Below are 26,179 nucleotides of genomic sequence, written 5' to 3' on the forward strand. Positions count from 1 at the left end.
CTCATTTTAGGGTTATTATCATCATTATTATATATTTTACCACAAAGAAAAATTTACAAAATTAATTTTTATAGAATGTATATACTCGGCTGGGGCAAGAAGATTGAATATAACTGAACACCGAGAGCTTTAACATGCTTGTAATAAAATTCTGAACCTTTATCAACCCATATTTTATGACACCTTCTTTCTTTAATGATTTTATTTAATGCATCAGCAACATCAACTCCAGTTTTACTTTTCAATGGAAAAATCCATTCAGACTTTGAAAAAACATCTATCACCATTAATTAGTATTTTATACCGTCATTGAATTTGGAAAAAGATTGCATGTCGACTACATTAACAGCCCATATTTCATCAATTCCATATACAATATGATTTTCTTTTTCTGATATGTTTTACAACTGGCATATGAAGTTCGTTTGCAAGTTTGTCAATCCATTTTAACTCTTTTTCCTTGTCTTATTTTACAGATCGTTGGAAGTTTTTTTGAACACCCAATCCAAACTTTGCTTTAGTTGTAATAATAGGTTTTATAATACTTTGCTCAATTCTTTCACCTATTGTTGGTTTTTTTATAGAATCCATTTCTTTGAGCATAATTTTATCAGCTTCATTTCTTTGTGCTTTTCCACAAGTTTTTGTTTTTCCACAAATAGCACAAGTTCCACATAACATATTTCTTTTGTTTTTACGTACAGCATTTTGTAAGTTTAATGTATTTTTTTTGTTTATACATTTAACACAATACATTTTTTATATAGAGTAAATAAAAAAATGGATATTTAGATTTATCATGGAATGTAAATAATAATATAAAAAATAATTATAAGTTGTTACCTAAAAGTATAAGAGAAATCGTTTTTGGAAAGTTAGATTGTAGAAAAACTACTTTATTATTGAATTTACTTTTAAGACCTGATTGGTTAGACTATAGTAATTAACAAGTTTTTGGAAAATCTCTTTTTCAACCAGAATATAAAATAATAAAAAGATCTTTTGAAAAAAAGTTACAAAAAGAAGCTATTCTTGAATTACTTAAGTTATAAGAAAAAATAGAAAAATTAAATGCAAACCCTGAGTTTATATTATTTAATTGAAGATACTTCAAAAAATTTAATTGAGAAAACAGATATGGATTGTAAGTTTTTTGAAATAGCTGATGATGTACCGGATCCTGAAGATCTTGAAATTCATAAGAATAGTTTGATGATATTTGATGATTTACATTTAACAAAGCAAAATTAGTGTGAAAAATATTATAAAAGAGGAAGGCACAGTAATGTAGATTGTAACTATCTAGAACAAAATTATTTTATGTTACCTAGGCACACTGTACGAGAAAACACAAATTTTATTTGCTTATTTCCACAAGATTCAAAAAATTTAAATCATATTTATAAAGATCATGTTTCAAGTAAAATGACGTTTATAAGATTTAGTTTAAAAAAGTTTATAAGATTTAAGAGTTTAAAAGTTTAATAGATTTAAAATAGTTTATAAAAGTTTATAAGATTCAGTTAGGAGGCAATGTTAGAGCCTCATGGATTTGTTATTATAGAACTATTTTCTGAAAGAGATTATGGAAAATATAGAAGTGGATTAGATAATTTTTTTATACCAATTTGTAAATTTTAAAATTTATAAATATAAAAACAAAATGTCTTTCTATATATTATCAAGTCGAAATAGCAAAACATAAAAACGAAGTTTGCTCATATTATTCAACTTAGTCAAGATAAAAAATATGAAATAGCTCTAGTTAGTTTAGAGATCTTTGAGTCTTACAGTTTTCCTAATATTGATTCTTCAAACAACAATTTTAGATTTAGTACAAATAATGGAGCAACTTGGCATGATACAAACATTCCAGAAGGATGTTGTGAGATTGCTGATATGAATAGATATAATCAATTTATTATGACAAAAAACAACAATGTTAGCCCAGGAGTTGCAGGTATTAAACTTGGAGGTAATAAGAATACATTAGGATCAGTTTTAAATATTGCATCTGGTTATAATGTTGATTTTGCAACTTCAACTTCAAAGTTAGAAATGATTTTGGTTTTAACAGTGGAGTGTATTCATCAGGTTACCATGAATCAACTAATATAGTAAACATATTAAGAGTTAATAGTATACGTGTTGCAAGTGATATAATAGAATCATCATATATATATGGAGAAACGGAAAACGTTATATATTTATTTTTCCCAACTGTAAATCCTGGATTTAAAATTGCTCAAGAGCCGTTTAACTTAATTTGCTTACCAGTAACACTAAAAAAAATTTCGAAAATGGATACTATATTGCTTGATCAAAATGGAAATCATGAATTTACGAAGAGAAGAATTATCTATTAGATTTCATATAAGAGAAAAAAAATAATTTTTATAATATAGAATGAGTAAATAAACTCATATTAAAGTAAATGCTTCGCAGAAGCAATTAGAAAAACTTAAAGAAGCAATTTAAGATGGTTATGGAGCTAGTATCAAATTATCACATTCAGATCTTAATGGTGAACATGTATTAGCTGTAATAAATACACAATTGAATAGAATTACAAGAGTAAATGTAAAAGGTAACAGTGTAATAATTACGTTAAGTATAGAACAACTAGCTCACAATTCTCAAATAGAGGGAGGATTTATTGGCGCACTTTTACCTTTACTTAGTACAGCTGGAAGATTTTTATCAAGCGTTGCTCCAGCACTTGCAACTGGACTATTAACAGGAGTAGGTTCAGCAGCTGGATCAGCTATGGTTGATAAAATTTCTGGAAGCGGTATTGTGTACTTAAAAAAGAATGGAAAGGAGTTAAAATTACAGCTGCAGGATTTATATTTGAGACCATGGAGTAAAGGATGTTCTGTAGTTGATGGAATGTATTTACGTAGTGGGAATGGATATACATCAGCAGACTCTGGTTTATTATTAGGACCAAGTTCACCATTTGCTAATATTCCATTTTTGAATATGATTCTCTGATTTTTTTGAAAATCTTTTTCACATATATAAAAAAAAATTTATATATGTATAATAAAATGTCAAGATATAATCCGCCAATGCATAAATTTAAAAACAAATATAAAAGAGTTAAACTTCCTAAAATACTTTTTAAGCCACACAAAAATTTAGAACACCCTTCAGTATTAAGGAATGAGAATAGATATGAATTATTTACACAACATGACATTACAATAAAATCTTTATTACATCAAAATATTCTTTTAAAGTTTGGTTAATGAAGGTGTTGCATTAGTTTCACTAAAACAAGAATTTAAATTTAAAATGTTAAGTTTACAAGATTTTGTAATATCAGAGTCTCATGCTGATATTGTAGTAAATGTTGTTGATGATTCTGACTCTGATGTATTAATTAAAAAAGTAGTTTATGTTTTATTAATTTATTGAATAGTTTTTGAAAAAATTTTATTTTTCCTCATTAAAAATGGGTTATAACTATAATAAGATATACCCACCTCTTCCAGATGCACCTGCTGAAAATTAGACACGTGTTGAAAACCAAGCTCATATATATTCGTTCATAAAAAATTACTGAGATTCAAAAAGAAATAGAGCGTGAGATAGAATTATATTAAGTAAAAAGTATCAAAGAGCTGTAAAAATAGTTTTTTTTCAACAATTGATTGTGCATTACTAGCTAGCACTATGGCACTTGGAACTATTGGAATTAGTTTTTTTACAACAATATTGCAGCACCAGTAGTTATTGTATGTAAAGGTATAGCATTAGGAGCAGGTGTGTTATCAATAGTAGGTGGATAAAAAATTAAATTTAAAAGCAGAAAAGCAATGAAAGACTAAGGTATTTGCTGATTCAAAACTAAATACAATAAATGATTATATTTCTAAAGCTTTAGATGATGAACATGTATATGACAATCAATATGAATTAATACTTCGTGAACTTGAAAATTTTCAAGTAATGCTCGAACAAATAAGAACAAAAATAAAAACTGAAATTGATGAACAAACTATACTATAAGATTTATTAATTAAACAAGGAAGAGATGAGGCAAATAATATACTTCAAAGTAGGTTTAGTAAAAATGTAAACGTAAAAACACAAAATAATTTATCAAAATAAAACGTAAAAAAACGTAAAATAAAAAATGGTAAACCATAAAACGCAACATTATCGTTAGGTTTTTTTTTTTTATTTTATAGTAAATAAAATGTCATTTCTAAAAATTGAAAATCCTGAAAAAAGAGATAAAATTGTTAGAGAATTCTTAGGTAGTAAAAAAAGAATACAGCAGAAAAATTTAAATGAAAAGATGGGCGAAGCTAATTTACAGTTAGACTTGACAAAATTGTACTACCCATTAATTGATAGTCAAGCTGGAATAAAAGAAAACATGTGAATCAAAAGGAACAGGATTACGAGCTATAATTCTTTCTAGCGACCCTAATACACTTATTTAAATGCCTGAAATACGCATAGCTGCATGGAAAGCAGGTAATACTGGATCAAGAAATGAAGCTGTTGCAATTTGTGATGAATTATTACGGCAAGGTGTTATAAATAGTGCACAGTATAAATCGATACAAATTAATTTTTAATTACATATATCTTAATGTATATTAAAAAAATATATAGCACATAAAAAATGCTAATTGTTCATAATAAGAGATATATGAAAAAACATGTTGTTGGAGGAAGTGTTATATTCGTCAGTATAAAAAATTTATTTAAACAAGATGCAGCGTCAAAAGCAACAAGAGTATCATCAGCTATGTTGAATAGGTTGAATGCTAGCGAATTAGGAAAAACTACATTAACTGCTGCTAAATCAGCAGGAAAAGAACTTTCAACATCAGCAATAGAAGCTGCTAAAGATGTTGCAGTTGAAAAAGGAAAACAGCTAATTGATAAAGCATCTTCAAAACTAGTTTTACATCCAAATACTGCTATTAATAAAAAAAGTAAAGAAATAATTTCAAGTTTGATAAATAATGGAACTGATGAGGTAACGACAAATATAGGTAAACTAATGATGGGTGCTGCGATAAAAAATCAAGAGAAAAAAATTTCAAATGAAAATGCTATAATAATAGAAGATCTTGTTAAAAAAAGACGCGGTCTTAGACTTGCGTTATTTTTTATACAACTATTAGTTGGCAAAAAAAAAATATTTATTTTTATGTAAAAAAACAAAGTGGCAACTTCTGAAGTAATGAATTTTACAGAAATCCCAACTGTGGATGAAAGATTTGAAAGATTTGAATTCCATGAATATGAGCTAGTGGCTCGCACAAATCTAAATAGTTCAAGATTTAAATAATCTTGTTTTAATTAGAACAAGATTTTTTGCACTTCCATTTCAGGCTTTTCTCTTGTTTGAAGGAAGACTTCTTAAAGCTGATGGAACAGCTTATGCCAATGCAAATGCAGTGTCACTTACATATAATGGTATTATGCATTTATTTAGTCAAATAACATTATCAAACAAGATATCAAACCAAGAAGTAGAAGCTGTTTATCATTCAGGTCACGGAACTACAATGTTAGGATTGCTTAAATACCCAAACGACTTTCAATTAGCACAAGGATTAAATCAATTGTAGTATAAAGATTCTATTACAACAGCAGTACTTGCTGATAACTCAGTGTTTGCAGTAAGACAAGCATACATAATTCAGTAACCAACAACAAAAGGAACATTTTCATTTAGCATACCTTTAAGACAAATTTTTGGATTCCATGATGATTACAAGAAAATTATTTATGGATTTAAACAAGCACTTACTCTTGTTAGAAAAAGTGATGATGATTAAATTTTTAGACTTGCTGCTGCAGCTGCAGGAAAAATTAATCTTGATAAAATATCATTTTTCATACCACATGTGATCCATCAGATGTAGAAAGGATTATTTTTTATAGAACTATTGAATCAAAAGTGACATTTCCAGTAACTTTTCGCACGCGGCATTGTGATACTATATCTGTTCCACAATCTACTACATTTTCTTGGAAATTGAGCGTAAAGACATCTCCTGAAAAACCAAGATACATTATTGTTGGATTTAAAACAAATAAGGATGGAAGTCAATATTTAAATCCTTTAATATTTGATCATTGTGACTTGAAAACTATGTACCTTATACTTAATCAGGAAAGATATCCTGCTGTTGATCATAATTTATCATTCCCAAATCAGCAATTTTCAAGAGCTTATAGAGATTCATCTACGTTTAGTAAAAAAATTTTATGGAATGAATGAATTGATCACACAAAGCAACATACCTATTTCTGAATATAAAGATTTATACCCACTTTTTGTTTTTGTTGTTATTAAACAATCAGAAAGATTAAAATCATCAGTAGTAGATGTACAAATTAAAGCAACATTTAATGCAGCTGTTCCAGAAGACACTGAAGCATTGCTATTGTAATATCTGATAGATTGTTACAATTTCAATCAGACGGAAATGAATATTGTTTATTAAAATTTTTTTGAAAATTAATTAATTTTTTTTCTTTATATAATAAAATGAATATGAAATATACAAAGAAAAATTTTAAAAATCTGTTTGAAGAAAATAACATTTCAAAAACATCTGACAATCTCGCTACATTGCTAATGATTGCTACGGATAATGGGGTATTAAATAAAGAATCTATTATGACTGAAGTGAAAGAAGTAAATGATAAAAGACCAATTGGTAGACCTAGAATACATCCAGTAAAAGAAACAAATGTGAAGAATCCAGTTTGGAAACCTAGAAAAAATCGTGAAATACCAGAAAAAATTACAGATACAAAATATGAAAGATTAAAATCAATTACAAATAAGTCAGTGTCTATTAAATAACTAACATGGAAACAGGAAAAATTACTGTATATGCATCATTATATAGTGCTATGCGTGGAACAATGCATAGGTGGAGATATTTTGAATTACGTGATGGAAAGATTGGTAATGGTGTTAAAATTGAGATATTTAGTTCTGAAAAAACTGAAAAAACAATAGTCCCGGAAATGATATAAAATCTTTACATGTATTTGTAAAGATTTTTTTAATAAATGCATATAAAGAAAATAAAAAACTATATGCTAAGAAAATAAAAATTTTTAAAAAAGATATAAGAAAATTAAAAATATAAAAAAAAAATCTTTTAATAAAAAAAATGGAAAACAAAAATTTCAAAGAATTGAGACAAATCGCTAGAGAGCTATAAATTAAATATTATTGTAGAGTGTGGAAAAGTGATCTCATAAGATTATTACAAACTGTATTAGACGAACCAATTCCGGATATAGCATCTTGATCAATTTTGACCCCTACACCTTTAATTGCAACTGATACAGCAATATCTAAAAAAGAATCAAGTAATATATATAATTTTATTGCAGATTGGATTCCGTCTGTTACTGACAAAATTTAAAGAACATCTGATAAAAAGATTTAGGTAATAAAATCTAAAGTTGTAAAGTTGTACAATAAATTGGGATTTAAAAAAACCAATAGAATCTAAATTACCACCATCATCAATTAAGAATGTTACAAAACAATTTACAGTTAAAGGTGAAAAAGGTTATGATGCTTTATCATTTATGATTTTGCAAAAAATAGTCTGATTAAAATACGAAATAAAAATAGAAAATCAAAAGTTTATATAGTTCTCTCTTGTAAAATGGAGGGTAGTGATATTAAAACAGGAAACACTAAATTCACAACTGCTGCATTTGCAGCGAAGAATCAAGTTGTAATAGAATCAACAGATTTGAATGAATTATATGAAATATCAAAGCTGAGAATTCTAGAAAACTTATCATCATTTCAACAGTTAGGGTTAGGACGGAGGTTTGTTTCTATTAAAAAGATGGATATAAATATTATTGAGTATAATCCTATTAAAGCTAAATCATACATTCCACTTGATAAAAATTTAGCAACTAAAAAGACAATAGTTAATATAAAAAATAAAAATAATGAGTGTTTTAAGTGGTGTTTCACGCATTAAATCCAACGGACGATCATCCTAAAAGAGTAGATAAGGAGTTTAAAAATCAAGCTGAAAAATTAATTGGGAAAAAATAGAATTTCCAGTATCATTAAACCAAATTGCACAATTTTAGAAAAATAATACAGATATCAGTGTCAATGTATTTGGATATGAAAATTCATTAGTTCACATTTTACGTGTGTCAAAAAATAGTAATCGTAAACATTTAATTGATTTATTAATAATCTTAAATAGTGTTACTAATCATTATTGCTTAATAAAAAGTTTAAGAAGACTACTTTCTTCACAAACATCTAAAAATCGATGGACTATGCACTATTGCAGAAATTGCTTATTAGGATTTAATACCAAAAAATCTTTACCTAAACATAAATTGTATTGTGACTCACATAACTCAGGATGTATTAAACTTCCAAAACCAAACTTAACAATGCAATTCAATAATCATAGCAAATCTAAGAGAGTTTCGTTTGTAGTATATGCCGACTTTGAAAGTTTTATCAAATCAATTAACACTTGTGAACCAAATCCGAATGATTCCTATACTAAGCAATATCAAAGACATGTTCTAAGTTTATTCTGTTATTATATTAAATGTTTTGACAAAATTATTTTTCAAAGCAGTCCAGTCACATTTACTGCAAGTAATAAAAAGGATGATGTTGCACCAATTTTTGTTGACAGCTTAGAAGAAGATATAAGGAAAAAATTTTTGACATGGTTAAATTTCCAATAAAGATGATTTGTCCTGAAAACAATAATGATTTTAATGCTGCAATATCATATCATATTTGTGAAAAAAATCTTAAAAAAGATCTAGTGACCACTGTCATATTACTGAAAAATATAGAGGTGCTGCTCATCATTGTAATTTAAAATATAAAATTCCAAAATTCTTTCAAGTTATATTTCACAATTTATATGGTTATGATTGTCACTTGTTTATAAAAAAATTATCAGGAGGAAAGTTGAGTTGTATACTAAACAGTGAAGAAAAGTATCTTAGCTTTTGTAGGAAATTAAAGTTGGAAATTCTAGGAAATTAAAGTTTATTATTAAAGATGGTAAGAAAGTTCTACTTAAGCGTGAACTCCGTTTCAGAGATAGTCATAGATTTATGCCTTCTAATTTAGACAGTTCATAAAAGAATTTAATAAGAGATCGTGTAGGGACACATAAAATTATATTTAGGTAATAAATTAGATTTGTTAAGAAAATAGAAAAAAATTGTATGATTAGGTTGATTTTGTTAGTAAATTGTCTTGACCACAATTACCACCAAAAGAATCGTTCTTTTCAAAATTAAATGATGAAGGTATAAATGATGATGATTACTTACATGCACAAATTGTATGGAATGAGTTTAATTGTAAAACGTTTAGAGATTACCATGATTTGTACAACGTTTCAGATGTGATGTTAATAACTGATGTATTTGAAAATTTTAGAGATGTTTGTATTAATTGCTATAAATTAGATTCTGCTTGGTATTACATATCACCAGGATTAACTTGATATGCAGCATTGAAGAAAGCAAAATTAAAAATAGAATTGCTGAGTGATTATGATATAATATTGATGATAAAGCTAGGAATAAGAGGTGGAATTAGTATGATATCTAATAGATTAGGAACTTCTAATAATAAGTATATGGGTGATGCGTGGCCAAAGCAAACAATCAACATATATACAGTATCTAGATCCTAATAATTTTTATGTGTGAGCAATGAGTAAACCACTTCCAACACATGGTTTTAAATGGATGGATGAAAACGAGTTAACAAACTGGAAATCAATTTCCTGCATACTAGAGGTTAATTTAAGTTACCATGAAAATCTACAGAATGATCATAATGATTATCCACTTGCCTCTGAAATTATAACCGTTGATAATGTTGAAAAACTAATACCAAACTTAAATAATAAGAAAAATTATATAGTTTATTATGAAAATCTTAAATTATATGAAAGATTATGATTAAAGATTACGAAAATTCGTAGAGGTATAAAGTTTGAAGAAAGAGCAAAATTATAACAAACCACTTTACTTAGGTATGTGTATATTAGATTTAAGTAAAATACTAATGTATGAATTTCACAATGATTACATAAAGAATAAATATTCTGATCGAGCAAAAATATTATTCACTGATTCTTTAGCAAACGAAATAAAAACAGAAGACTTTTATGTAGATATTTCTAATGATGTTGAAAGCAAATTTGATACAAATGAATTTGACCTCAGTCACCCAGCAATTAATAACGTAGGTTTTAGAGTTAGCGCTTATAAGAAAGTAATAGGAATTTTTAAAGATGAAGCAGCAGGAGCACAATTTGAAGAATTTATAGCAATCAGATAAAAGTTGTTTTCTTTCAAAGTACACGAAAAAGATAACAAAAAAGTAAGGGAGTAAAGAAAAATATTGTTAAAAAAAATATAACACATGAAGGTTATAAATATTGTTTATTAAATAAAAGGCACTACAAACTAAAAGAAGAAATAAAACAATAATTTATAGGTCAAAGACGCTAAAGAGGTCAATAAAGAGCTTGAAGAGATTAATAAAGAGGTCAATAAAGAGACCAAAGAGTTATTTTAGAAAACGGTATAAACACATTAGCATATTGACACTACTAGTTAAAAGAAGAAAAAACAATAATTTATATGTAAAAATGGAAAAGATTAATAACAATTATTATAAACTTATCAATATTGAAGGAATAATTTTACCAAATGAGCAAATTTTCAGTTAATTATAGCAGCAAAAAAACTAAAACTAAAATATTTTAAACGTGCATTTATGAGAGATGAATTGTCTAAAAATACACAGAAAAAAGAATGTGGAATAATAAATATTCAATTCATATATATATTCTGAAATAGTTGTTACATTCACGGAAGTTTACAAATAGTACATGTACTAATCTTAAGTAAAAACCTTGTAAATAAATGCTACTAAATATATTGTTAATGTTAATAGTAATAATCGTCCACAGCTGTAACAAAGCAAACATTAAAAGTTAAAGGAGTAAAATACTAATAATGATAATAATAAGAGTGGTAGTAGTAACAATACTAACAATACAATGATAAGAGTATAATGATAATAATAAAAATAAAATGACAACAATAAAAATAATTACAATAATCATAAAAAGAATAATAGTCATTTAGTATTAGTCACACACATACACCTTTTATTAATGTGATTTATATTATTATCATATTTTATTAATGTGATTTATACTATACTGTGATTTACAAACTCAAATAGATAATCAAATATATTAATAAAGTTGGTTATATAAAAACCTTACACGACAGTAATTATGAAAATATTAGAATATAAAATTATGTTCATACACACATTATGTTACATACACACATATATAGACACATATATATATACACACACATACATACACATATACATATATATACATACACATACACACATATATACACACACACATATATACATGCATATATATATACATACATACATATATACATATACATATACACATATATATATATATACATACATATACATACACATACACACACACAAATATATATATATATAAATATATATACTTACATACACACGCACACATACATATACACATATAAATATATACAAACATATACATACACACATACACATCCATGTATACATATACACTTACATACATATACACTCACACTTATTCACATGAGCTTATCACAAACACTTATACATATATACGCATATCATTGGATTTATAAACTGTATTTGATTAGGAAGGAATGGAATAGGTTACTCTTAAAAACATAAATTGAATGAAGAGCTTTTAGGTCATAGGGAAGGTTATTCCAAGATTTTATACTTTGGTTTTTTATGGACTTATATCCATAAGTAACAGAACGATGATTTAAGACTGCAAGATTGAGATTATCAGTTGATCGAAGATAGTATCGGTTATTTGCATTTTTTGGGAAGAAATTGTTGAAGGTAAGAGGTAGGTTTTTGTGTTGGTGGTTCCAGACAAACTGGCAATTCAAGAATTGAACAAGGTCACATAGTTTAAGGATCTTAGAAGTAAGATAAAGCACATTAGGATTGGATTTGTAATTCTGAAAATGTATTATTTTTAAAGCTTTGTTTTGAAGATGAGATATCCTTAAAACTTCTTGCTGTTGAGATTGTCCCCATATTTGACAAGCATATCGTATATACGAGCCAAAAATGGCATGATATATGTTTAACAATGCTTTCAGATTGACATAATGGCGAACTTTAGCCAGCATTCCATTTGATCTGCTCAATTTTAAGGCTAAGTCTTTGAGGTGGGATACAAACGATAGGTTGGAATCAATTATAATTCCAAGATATTTGATTGAGTTTACAGGAATGATTTTCTGGCCACTTAATCTGAAGTTTATATTTTTATTGATTTTTGTTTTTTTAGATTTGAATATGACCAGTTCAGTTTTGTTACAGTTGAGGGAAAGCTTATTTGAGCGAAGCCACTGAATTAAATTGGCAAGATCATGATTAATGTATTTGTTAATTTTTTTTAAAGATTTGTTGATAATGAGCAAGTTAGTATCATCAGCAAAGTGGTAAGGAGTTGCATACTTAATTGAGTTATTGAGGTCATTAATATAGAGAAGAAAAAGTAGTGGTCCTAATACTGAGCCTTGAGGAACACCGTTGGAACATTTTATTTGAGTAGATTTTGAGTCACCGACTGAGACAAACTGAGATCTGTTGTGAAGGTAGGAGGTAAACCATTTAAGAGGTATTCCTCTGATTCCATAATATTCTAATTTCTTGAGTAGGATAGAATGATCTACTGTATCAAAAGCTTTTTGTAGATCTACAAAGACACCGCATGCAAAGTTTTTATTATCAAGAGCTTTTCTAATTGACTCAGTTATTTTTATAAGTGAGTGAGTCGTGGAATGATTAGCACGAAACCCATACTGGTGTTTGTAAAGGCATTTAAATTTATTCAAAAATGCATAGAGCCTCTTATGCATAGCTTTTTCGAAGAGTTTGCTTAGGTTTGAAAGAAGAGAGATAGGTCGGTAGTTAGACATATCCATTATAGAACCTTTCTTAAATATTGGAATGACTTTAGCAACTTTGAAAGCATCTGGGAATAAACCTTTTTGAAATGAGTTATTTATAATAATACTGAGAGGTTTAGAAATTATGTCTGGAATAAGTTTAAGAAGGAATGTAGGAAGGCTATTAGGACCAAAGCTTTTTCCAGTTTTAAGAGTGGTTTTAATAAGACCAGAGATTTCATTCTCTGTGACAGGATCAATAAAGAACGTATTAGAATTTGGAGAGTTGAAATAGTCAGTAAATTTGGATGTTGAAGGTATGTTTTTGTTTTGAAGTTTGTTTTGGATAGTAACAAAAAAGTTGTTTAATATATTTGATACAGTAGTTGGATCTGTTATAATATTTTCTTTCAATTTAAGTTTGAGAGTTGAACTATAGTAGGAAGGTTTTATGTTAATGATTTCTTTTATCCCTTTCCAAGTATTCTTAATATTGTTTAAGTTTTTACTAAAATAGGTTGTGTAATAAGATTTTTTACTACTTTTTAGTAGATTGCTGATTCTGTTTCTATAAAACTTAAATTTAGAAAACAGCTCATTTTTAGTACTAATATCTTTACATTTTGTGTGTTTTTTATATAGTTTGTTTTTAATAGAAATAGATTTAAGTATGCCATTGGTGATCCATGGTTTTGATTTAAGTTTAATTTGCTGCTTAGTTAGTTTTTTGTATGGAGCATGTTGGTCTAATATTTTTTCAAATGTCTTTAAAAGAAAACTGATAGATTGATTTACATCATCATCTTTTTTAATATAAAGGGCCCAGTTAATGTTGGAAACATCTTCAATAAATATATTTTTGTTAAAGTTCTTGAAGCATCGCCTGTAGAATTTACTTTTTTTAGGGTGATTAGTTTTTCTTGGAATGCAGATAAATTGAGCCATATGATCAGATATTGAGATAGTAAGATTGCCAGAGATTTGGTCAGGTGAATTAAAGTTTATAAAGATGTTATCAATAAGTGTTTGTGATTTAGCTGTTATGCGTGTCGGTAGAGTAATAACAGGATGTAGTGAAAAAGAAATAAGCGAGTCAAGGTAGCTAGATATAGGATTTGATTCATTATATTTTAGTATATCCATATTAAAATCCCCCATAAGTAAAATACTTTTTTTTTCAATATTTAGCTTATCTAATAGTGGAGTTAAATAATTATTAGTGAAATCGTCTTGATTCATAGATGGATGTCGATACATGCAGCCAATTATTATATTTTTTAAGTGAGGCTTTATAATTTCAACAAAAATGGATTCAAGATATTTGAAAGAGTAGATCTTTAGGTCGTTGCGAACTATGTAGTTTAAATTAGAGTTTAGATATAGAAGAGCACCCCCTTTTTTAGCCTCAGTGGGACAATGCTCAATGTTAAAACCATTTATAGATATGCTTGTTATATTTGAATCATTTACATATAAATTTGACTCAGTAATACCTATTGCCAAAGGTAATGTATTAAGAGTGCTAATAAAGCTGCAGAGATCATCAATGTGATATGGTAAAGAAGCTATGTTGAGATGAATATAAAGATCTGAATTAGGATTAACTTTTTTATTGAAATCTATGGTGTCATAGTATTTACAATTAATTGAATCTTGAGGATTATTTAGATCTGAAGTTGAATTTTGTGGACTTGATGTAGTGTCAAGAGAATATTGTAAATTAGTATTCTTGTGTGATAATGTTTGGTCAAGCTTAAGGTCAGAACAAGATCCAAATTGAATAGTCTTAGATGGCATGGCGAGGTATTATGATTTTAAAACAATTTGGTTATATTTAGTAATTTATGATCTTAGAAAAAAATGGAGTTTGTTAGATGAAATATAGCTTGTAAACAGTAATGAAAAATGATAAACTCAAGGAGATGAGAGATAATAATACAGTAGCTATAATACATAACATAAAACATTAGCAACTACGTACAAATACAGCAAAATAGTAATACAACAATACAACAAAGCAAGTAATACAAGTAATACAACAAATACAACAAAAAGTACTAAATACAACAACAATTATAATAAAAAGTACCAAAAAGCAATAACTATAATAAAAAATAGCAATAAACAGTACTTTAAAAAAGAAAAACGAGTAATTTTAGCATATAAGCAACAACATCATGCCAATATACATATCAAGATATCATGGAAGTAGTATGATAAATGAATATAAAGGTAGTACACTAAATATAAATACACTTATAATAATCCAGAACAATAAGTAATTAAGTAGTTAAAAAGTTAAAAATAAATGAAAATTGAAATAAAAAATTAGTAAACAAGCTAACACTTCCAAAAAACAAATGGTCTCAAATAACAAATACTCAGAGATAGCAAGAAAAAAAAAAAAAAAAAAAAAAAAAAAAATAAAAAATAAAAAGAATCTTCTTGATATTTTCTTGATACTTTAGTTTCTCTACTACTTCATGCTTCTTTTCTGCTTATCTGATTAGATCTTTTCATTCAATAAATTGGATTTATCACCCAAGTAGTCTTCTCTAGTTTCCAACTTTTAAATGATTGAATTCCAAGTTTTAAAGTTCAGAATTTCAAGTTTTGAAGTTATGAATTTCAAGTTTTGATGAAAATAAAATCCGACTTTTGAATGAATGGATTTTAAGCTTCCAAATTATAAAAATTCTTTATTTCAAATATTATTATATCAATGATTAAAACTTTACAAACACGTCTGCCAATTTTAATTCCGCAATTCGGATCCAATCACTACCATTTTTTTTTGCAACAGCAGATTTACAACAGCAACAGCAGAATACAGGAGATTTAAGTAAAATAAGATTTAATTTGATTTGCTGGAACAAAAACGGAGATAAAAAACGTTTTTACTCTTATGCACAACCACCACCAGTTGAAATTGTTCATTATTTAAAAAGTCCTGTTAATTATAATAGTGAAAGAGTTCAGTTGGCAAATACCTCATTCTGTGGACACTTGTGTCTATATGTTTTAAAAAAGCCAGATGAAGGATGTGATTTTCAGAATATTATTAATAATCTACGGTAATGTTTTTCAAAAAAAAATGTTCTATATATAAAAATATGGCTGTTGATAATTTCGGGCTAAATAATAATTTATTTACAAATCAAATAGCAAATTGTTTAACAACATCTCAAGCTACTAACTTGTTTATTAGGAGAGATGGACAAAATAATTCAACTTGTAATATTAACAAGAATTCTAATAAATTGATAAATGTAGCAGAACCTACTAACTTAAATGACGCTGCTACAAAATATTATGTTGATAAAATAAAATCTAATCTTAGCAGTTTAGAAATAATACTAAATTCAAGTTTAACGTGCCTTAGAGTAAAATCACAGACTCTTGCACCACATACAGGTACTGAAGGAACAGCAATTTTTAATCAATCTACTGGTCCAGGAATTCCCAGAAGATTATGGTAAACAATTACAGGAACAATGACTACTGGAAGTGTACTAAGTAACGTTATTAAAACATACGCATATAATGCACTTTGCATAAGAAATTCTTTTTCTTCTACAAATATTAACGGAATAAATAATATAGGTTTAACGGCCGATTTTTTTTTTGCTCCACTTGGTGGGTCATTTTATCCAAACTCTTTACTAGGTTGTAATGCGTTTACTAATAATACATTATGAGGATGTTTTACACTTGATTTACCATTTAAAACCAATCTAACAGTTCAATTGCTCAATAAATCTGGTAATACACTAACATATTGGTTACAACCTTTTATTGCAATAGGTTCATTAATACCACAATCAATTTCATCTCTTAAATTATACTAATCAACATTTAGATATTTGAATACAACTTCTGGTAGAGAATATATGTTATTGAACACTACAGGCAATGTTAATAGTGTTTATTTAAAATATGCTAGATTTCATGTAGTTAGCGTATCTGAAGACTGGTGGGAATCAAGAGGACGCATGTATGACTCAATTCTCCTGTAAATACTAACTCTGATATACAACCTTGGACATCATATAACTATAATAATTATACAGTATTTCTTGGATATGATGTTGATAGTAAATGTTTTTTCTGCTCATCTGGTTTGGAAGATTTTTATCTTTCTTCATGGAACGGTGCTAATATTACCTCATTTAATAATACATCAGCTGGACTATTGTATCAATCAAAAGCAACAACTGATTCTACAACTACTATCTCATTTAACAGAAATTATAATCAGTCCGATTCTATGCCCAGCGTTACTAATGGAAGAAGATTAGTGGTTACATTAAACTGTTGGGATGAACAAGTTGGACAATCTGGAAGTTTTTATTCTTTAATAGGACAATTTTACTATTACGCTTAAAAAATTGTTCTGATGTAATTTTTTTAATTGCGTTAGAAATAATGTTTGCTATAATTTTGCAAACATAATTTAGCAAAAAATTTATGGTTGTATAACAACCATAATTTTATTTTTTTTATTTTTTATAATTTTTATTTATTTTGGCTTAGAAATTATGGTCATTATGTATGACCATAGAAATTATAGCTCATTTTTTTTGGCCCAGAATCTGTAGTTTCTGCTACTACAGCTTGTTTTTGTTTAAATAGGAGCTTACTATTTTTAAATGCATTGCTTATTACTTTCATACAATTTCAATAAAAGTAGTTATTTTGTAGTAGTTTATTTTATATTTTAAATTCCTAAATATCTTAAATTCAGTTTTAACAAAACTGAATTTAAGATATTTGAGGATTTACTAAAGACATTTATATAAATGAGAAATAAAAGCATCCTCAGAATGGCGTTGTCGATAAAAAGATTAGGGGTCGTTCATTAAGTACGTCACGTTTTAGGGAGGGAAGGGGGGATTAATGTTTTTGTGACGACTCAATCGGGACTTGCAATTAAAGTGATACGATGTTGTGACAAGGGAAAGAGTGGAGGTTTAAAAACATTACGTAACTTAATTTATGGACGACCCCTCAGACATATTTACATACAGCACCTGGTTTTTAAATTTTGAATGGAATCATTTTCATTTTATCAATAGTTAGTGTTTTAGATTTTTTTCAAGTCCTTTGTTTGTTCTCATGTTTTGTTAAAATTAAATTAAGATTGTTATATAATGAAAAGAAGTAGTCCCAATATGGATCCTTGTGGGATATAATATTTTATGCTCATTAATGTTTGAGATAAAGAATCTTTGTTAAAAACAAATTGCTTTTGGTTGGATAAAATAACATCTGAACCAGAATTTTTTTTGTATCATATAGCACTCAAGTTTTTTAAGCAAATTATTGTAATCGACGGTGTTAAAAGCTTTCAACTAGTCAATCACCAAGTTTAAATTTTAGATTTTTTTAAGATTCATTAATGGAACGTGTTAATTGAAGAATACCATGTTCTATAGAACAATGTTTTACAGACCTCTATATGAAATCGAGTAATTGGATTTTCAAAGTGTTGACTTTAGTAATTTGAAGGTATGGAACAAGCACTTCGTTAAGTATTTAAAACTAACTTTAAAAAAAATCTATTATTATAGAGATTTGCTCGTTAAAGATGGCGAATGTAGCTGTGGATAAAAGAGTAATATTATTCTTTTAAACATTTTATTTTGAGATAAAACAATTTGGTGGCACTATTTATGTCTAATAATTGAAATTAAATTTAGATGAAATTTAAAATGAAAATAATATTATTATTAATAATTATAAATCTTTTTTTAGAAATTTGTAAAAATGTTATAAATTTTAAAATTCCAAAAAATACAATTTTTGCCATAAAAAGGTGTAATTAAAAAACTTGAGTAAAACGATTAAATGTGAAAAAAATGAACATAAGAAGAAAAGTGAAAATAGAAAACTGAAAGGAATTTAACTAAATGATCATTATTTCATTTTTTTATCATACATTATTTCATAATTTGCTTTCATTATCTCATTATACTTAAGTTCATACATTATCTCATCATACTTGAAAAACATACATTATTTCATTTTTTTATCATACATTATTTTATTTTTTCATCAAACATTATTTTATAATTCATTTTCATTATTTCATCATATTTGAACATCATACATAACATTATCTCATTATAATTGAATTTGTTTACTGATCTTATTTTCATTCACTTTTTTGTCTTCTTCTTCTTCTTCTTTTTTGTCTAATACTTTGTTTCTTGTTTTTCTTTATTAATTTTTTTTTATTTTTTGTGACATTCCTTTGATTGGAAAGATTTTAGTATCTTCTGATTTAGTTTCGTAAACTTATTTTATTGTAATTTTTGCAACGCTATAGTTAAGTAAATAGTATATATATATATATATATATATATATATATATATATATATATATATATATATATAAATATATATATATATATATATATATATATATATATATATATATATATATATATATATATATATATATATATATATATATATATATGATCTGAGCTCTTTTTATTGAATTTGAGGGAGATATATTTAAGAATAAAAATTTTTAGTGAATTTGAGGGAGATATAAAAACAAAAATGTTAAAAGTTTTATTTTAATTACAAAGCTAACTAAATACAACTATGATGACTTTTTAAAAAAGTAAGTGAATGTTTTCCAAAAGGCACAACCCGTTGGACCAATGTGGTTCCATCAATTCTGACGTTTTTATGCTATTACCAGATATAATGTGTCATTGGTGTTAGTACAATAAACAAATTTAAACCTTTAAGAATATTAAACCTAATACGCATATTTGTTATACGCTTATACTGATCCATAAATATTTTTCCCAAATTCAATTTGCAATTTAAAAATGTTGGACTAACTAGCTAATGTACAAAGTATATAATAGCTATAAGTACATGTATAATGTACATGTATAATGTACAAAGTATATATAGCCATAAGAAATGGAACGTGTCGGCAAATATATCAAAAGTAATTGCTAACATAAATAAAAATAATTTATATTTAAATAAAAATAATTAATATTAAAAAACAATAACCTGACATTAAAATTTACTTTTAAATTTACTTTAAATATTAATATAATAGTAAAAAGAGAAAAAGGATTAAAAAAAATACTTTTTATTTTAACAAGTCTTATTTAGGATTAACTTCATTTTAAGTAGCTCGTACTTTTTCGCTCATTCTCCGTTACAATAATATTCTTAACAAATTTTATGCCAATTTATTTGTTTAAAAAGGTTATCTTCGTAAATCTGTTGCGTCATGGAGATAAATAGTTATACTTTATGAATCTTTGGATAGTGCAAAAGTACTTTGCGCTGCACAAAAAATGTGACTAAGAAAAGTTACAAAAAATTCAATAATACAAAAGTTGTAATTTTGTTAAGAACTTAGTAACAGGTAATTACTGTTACTTTTAAAGTGAAGAAAAGATTGAAAATACAATACGCAGTAAAAAGATATTTTATATAAGGTTTTGCTAAAAGTTCATTCGAAAAAGTAACAATAATGACAAATATTCCAATAATGTTTATACACTTCCAGTTAAAAACTTTTATATTTTTTGTGTTGCTAAGCACTACCTTTTGTTTAAAGAAAAAAAGTAAAACTAGTTTATTATTAAAGTTTTATTTTTTTTTAGGCCTTTATGTTAATGAGGAAGTAGACACGACAAAATTGAATCTAGTTACAATCTTATCAAATATTGGAAAACAGTACACTATATACTTTGAATTAAAACCAAGTTCTTTTCCATCAACATGGCCATCCATTATTCACTTAACTATTGGAGGTTCTCTCAATACCTACGGAGACAGGTCACCGGGCGCATGGATAAAAAATGACGGAAAACAAACTCCTTTAATTTGTGCAGCATTAAACAACGTTCCTGGTGTAGGTTCTTGTTTTTCGGGAAAACCACTTCCAACAAATGCCTGGAGTACCTTTACATTTCAGCAGCAGTTTGTTCAAAATACTTTTTTTTACCTAGTTAAGATAAACGATGATATAGTTTATAATAAAACGAATTCCAAAGCAGTACAATTTCAAAATATGAAAGTTTACATTGGTAGAACTCCATGGTTTCCTACAATTTCTGGATTCATTCGTAATTTAGAAATAACAAATGTAACTTGGGGTAAGAATTACTTACTATTACTTATTAATGCCATATAAAAAAGAAACTAAAGTCCATAGTATCGATATGAAAGTAATAACATTTTATTACTTATATAAATATATACCAAATATTTAATTAAACAAAAAGTGTTTTTATAATTAAAATCTAATAATCTTTACTAAGCTCTCTTTATATTTTAAAGTTTATATTTAAAATAAACAAAGCAAATTTTAACAATTTATTCAAAGTATCTACTTTTACATAAAATTAAAAAAGTCTATAGTTTTAAATCCGGATCCGGTACATCACTTCTTTACATGAAACTTTTATTTTATAAAGCTAACTCTGTAAAAATAATAACTTAACTTAATATTACTTATTTATGGTAAATAAAACCTCGCGCAAGTAAATATTTGTTATTCCAATTAAGTTTATTAATAACATTTTTTAGGATAAATTCATTTGTTGTTTGGTGAGATGAGTACTCTTATTTCAAGAACTTGAGACATTAAATAATGATTTCTTGTGTAACATGAAAAAATTAGTAAACTTCTCACAAATTAAATGCTGGTATTGTTATATTTTTTTTTTTTAGTTTTAAAATAGTGCATTAAAATTGAAATAGGTGCATTTAAATTTCTTTATAATGTATATAAAGCAACCCAAAATGCAAGAGTTTTTTAGAACAGTGTATGAGCTTAAAATAGTCAATCCATTACACTGGTCAACAAAAATTTGTTTTCAGCTGATATTTATGCCTCTCTAGTTAATTCGAGCATGCTGCATCCAAAAATCCCAATATTTTTTGTTCTATACGTTCCAACTTCTAGGAATATTCAAAAAACTTTTTTTGTGTAAATGCTACTTTTCGTTTAAAGAAATATAAAACATGATATGAATAAGATATGGTTACAAGTATTTAGAAATGATGAGTGAGCTTGGAATGTCATTTTTGAGTCTTTTGAGTGTCTCTTTTTGAAAACCAATAATCGGCCATCGTAGCTTCTTTCCACTTGCCTTGAAACCTCTTTTCCATGGTCCGAATCTCCTTATGAAACCTTTTACTATGTTCGTCTAAAACTGCGTCTAAATTTTCTGTGAAAAAGTCAAGAAGATAACCCAAGAAATGTAACTTTAACAGCATTTGACAACCCACTTCTTGATAATGCTTCACAAGACTTTCTACCAGATTTTTGAAATCATCTGCCCTGTTGTTTCCCAGGAAGTTATGAACCACGGCTTTAAATGACTGCAAAGCATTGCGTTAAGCTGGTGTAAGAGTTTCCTCAAAATTTCCTCTCTTTTAGGAGCTCTGTTATTTGAGGCCCATTAAGCACACCTTCTTTAATCTTTGCTTCAGAAATGATTCTAGAGAACTTTGTTTCGACATACTTAAAGCCAGCAACGTTTTTATTCATTGCTTTTACGAAACATTTCACCAAACCCAATATGATATGCAAAGAAGGAAGCACAATTTTCAGCGGTTTAACAAGGAAAATGTGTTTAACGTTGTGGTATCCTGGGCTAAATTCTATACGTTTGGTACATTTCTTCCTTAGATTTTGATTTTTATTGTCTCGGCTATCCCAGAGGCAGAGGAAGAACATATGCTTAGTGAACTTGCAGTCCAAGCAACAGGGCAACTACTTCAATGTCACTACAAACAATCCACTAGTGGTTGCCATATCTAACACAGTCAAGTACAGTTTTCACTATCTCGTAAGTTTCCTGAAGTCCCACTGCATGAGCTATTGGAATGGAAGGATATTTGTTTCCAATATGAACTAATGCTGCCTTTAGAGAGCATTTTGAGGAGTCGATAAAGAGACGCCATTGATTAGAGTATTAGGCACATTTAAGTTTAGTTAACAACCCTTCAACATTCGTACAAAAGATGATACTACTTTGTTTGATAAAATATTTTCAGTACTTTTTATGTCTGTTTTGGTAACGGTCATTCTGGTGTCAGATGCTAACTAGTGCCACTCCTGTAGATTTTAATAGATGTAAGTCTCTGACTAAATCGCTCAGCTCCTGTTGTTTAATAAAATGTGGAGCTGATTCCGTTTCAGGCATAAAGTCATCTTCGTCTTTTTTTTGTTTCATTTGTCTGATGTATATGGAGCGGGCAAGAAGATGAAAACACTAAGTGGAGTTGGAATAGGCAGGTTGTCACTGTAAGGTACTGGCAACTTTGCTGAATCACAAATTGGACACGTTCTTTCGTCCTTTGTCTTTAATTTCCTTCTATTTTGTTGAACAAAAATAGCAGTCGGTGGTATGATCTCGTGGCTCCTTCCATATAATAGGAATGGAAAAAGGCATGCCAGTTGGTCTTTTCCATTCAGCCGTTAAGTCAAACACACGTAGCAGTGGGTGCAACTATACTGAGGCGCCAACATTTTGCCATATTTTCCCACCTTGAATCCAAAATAGAAGTCGTAAGCAGTAAGAAATTTTGAGTGTAACAGAAAATGTTTGAACTATTTCTACAAGATCGTCTGCAGGTTAAAGACATCCTGCAATAAAATACAAATAGTCTAAATTCTAATAAAATACAAATAATCTGAATTCCGCCTTATTTTTACTCCAAATCGAGTATAAATATAACTTTACATTAACGTAATTTAAAAAAGGAATGTTTTATGTTAAAAGTGTGCGAAAACTTTAGCTTAAAATTAATTCGGAATAAAAAAAACAAAATTTAAAGTTTTAGGAGAATTTAGACGTAAAGGATTAAAATGGATTCCATATTCATAATCAGCTCAAAAATCTGATCTAGAAAAATCTAATGCTGTAAATTAAATCTATGTTTATTATATTTTTTATTTGTTGCCCAGTGTTATAAATACAAATAAAAGTTGTATATATCTTTATTCTTGCATGACCGCTTATCAATAAAATACAGGACTTATAAGCGATTTATATAAGTTATTGTTAGTTACCAAACCAATTTTTATCGACAGAATAGGTTCTGAAAATTGTTTTATTAATATTACTTTGCCAACAAAAGTCAGTTTAAGATGAAAAACTATCCATTCTACTTTTATACACTTTTGCGTAATAAAATAAACTGTAAAAGTATTACATCAGGAACACTGTTAGTCGTTTATATCCGGCAACACTTCTCTTTTATAGATTAATTTTGAAACGGGTCTGATATATGGTTTCCTCATCAATAAATAAAATAGAGTACTTATAGGTGATTTAAGATTACGTTAATTATTGTTAATTACCTAATCAATTTTTATCAACAGAATGGGCTTTAAATATTATTTTTTTCATATTTAACCTTGCAAACAATAGTCAGTTTAAGATGAAAAACTGTCCAAACTACTTTTATACAATTTTGTGTATAAAAATAAACTGTAAAAGTGTTATATCAGATAATAATGTTTGTCGTGTAACATCTGGCAACAAGACTGTTTTTATAGCAGATCATATGGCCAGGTTTATTCATAACAGTTAACTCTTTTGATTAACAAATTTTTTTTATTGAAGATAACTTTTCCGAAAAAATTGAATCTGAAAACAAATTTAATAATTTTATGATGTCTCAAATGTCTCTTGAGTATTATGTCTCTTTTTTTATCTCTTACCGGTAAAACCGAAAAAAAATCAAAATATTTAAATCAAATATAAATGTTAAAAATATTATAGGCCTAAATAGTATTTCTACTTCGAATTGTTTTATTTATCTTAATGCAGTAGTGGTTTGCTAGAAATTGAAGGAAGTAATGAACTGAATCCGTACCACTTTCATGGTTGCGCTCAACTTGCTAGTCAGGGTTAGAGTTAGGCTCAGGGTTTTTACCCAAGTTTTTTTTATGGTGTTTTAGAGCTGAGAAATCATTGTAAAAAATTTTTGTAGAAAAAGAGCAATCTTGGCATTGGGCATGTAAAAGCAGTTTTAAAAAAAGGTTATACTATCATTCAAAATTGTCTTTATTATATATAACAATCTGAAAAACTGCCAACAATTTATTTAAAAAAAAGAATCTTTCCTGACTTCTTCAAAATATTCATTATTATTCCTATTCACAAAGTATGGTCCAATTTCAATTTAAAATTTCTAATCTAAAAATTTCTATTTATTTTCTTGGTAAAATGCTACATAAAAAAATGTCTATTTTTTTGGACTTCAGTAAACACAGAGCCATTCATAATTGGTAAATATTTATTTTAACCTGGTCAAAATGTGGGTACAACGTTTAACGGCAAATTGCTGACCCAAAAAAGACGCTTGATAGAAATCAACATTTTGAAACATTTTGACACAAATGTTTACTAAACATTAAATAAACGTTGAAATATATGTCAGTATTATAAACATCTTCGGTGGTACACCAAGAAAAAATTAAGTTGTTAAATATATACATAAATATTTCCGTTAGATAAAAAAGCTATTTAAAATACTATTATAAGTATTTATATTTAAAAATATCTTTAAATATCAATAATGCCAAAAAGTACAAAAAAAGAGAGCTTTTCAAAATATTTTTTTATAGGCAAAGGTTTATTGTTTGAAATTTCACGAAAAAAAAAAATATTATACACCATTCGACAAACGAGTGTGAAAAAATTTTAATCAAAAATCATTTAATATCAAGTTTACTGACAAAATATATACTTTACACTTTATTTCATAAATTAAAAACAAAATCCAATCATTTAAGAAATTCTAAAAAAAAAACTGGAGCATCAGTAGCAAATAAACATATCCTGCAAATTTCAGCTAAACAAAATTTTACTTTACTCAAGTTTTCGTATTTTGAAGATATTTTTAAATTGTTAAAAATGCTAAATTACTTTACTATTTCTTCCACAGTATCACGGAATATTATTTGATTTTAAACATAACCGTCTTTACTAACAGGCCTCGTAAACACGTACATAGAGGCGTGGGGCTGGGGGCCAACAATATTCTGAATTTATTTTGTTCAATTATTGCAATCGTCGTCTTTACTAATTTTTAATTAAAGTACAACAGTTATCTAGTTTAT

The 26,179-nt window shown here is 27.2% G+C and overlaps 1 protein-coding gene across 2 annotated transcripts in view; it reads left to right on the forward strand.

Annotated features, from left to right (window-relative positions):
- The window catches only part of LOC105844195 (uncharacterized), an 89,561-nt gene that overhangs the window by 35,021 nt on the left and 28,361 nt on the right, over positions 1–26,179 (forward strand). For both annotated transcript variants that reach the window (XM_065815372.1, XM_065815371.1), the window contains exon 3: positions 20,700–21,194. In XM_065815372.1, coding sequence (XP_065671444.1) covers positions 20,700–21,194 — 495 coding nt within the window. The remainder of the gene's footprint in view (positions 1–20,699; positions 21,195–26,179) is intronic.

Source organism: Hydra vulgaris, chromosome 13 (assembly GCF_038396675.1).
Source record: "Hydra vulgaris chromosome 13, alternate assembly HydraT2T_AEP".
Lineage (NCBI taxonomy): Eukaryota > Metazoa > Cnidaria > Hydrozoa > Anthoathecata > Hydridae > Hydra > Hydra vulgaris.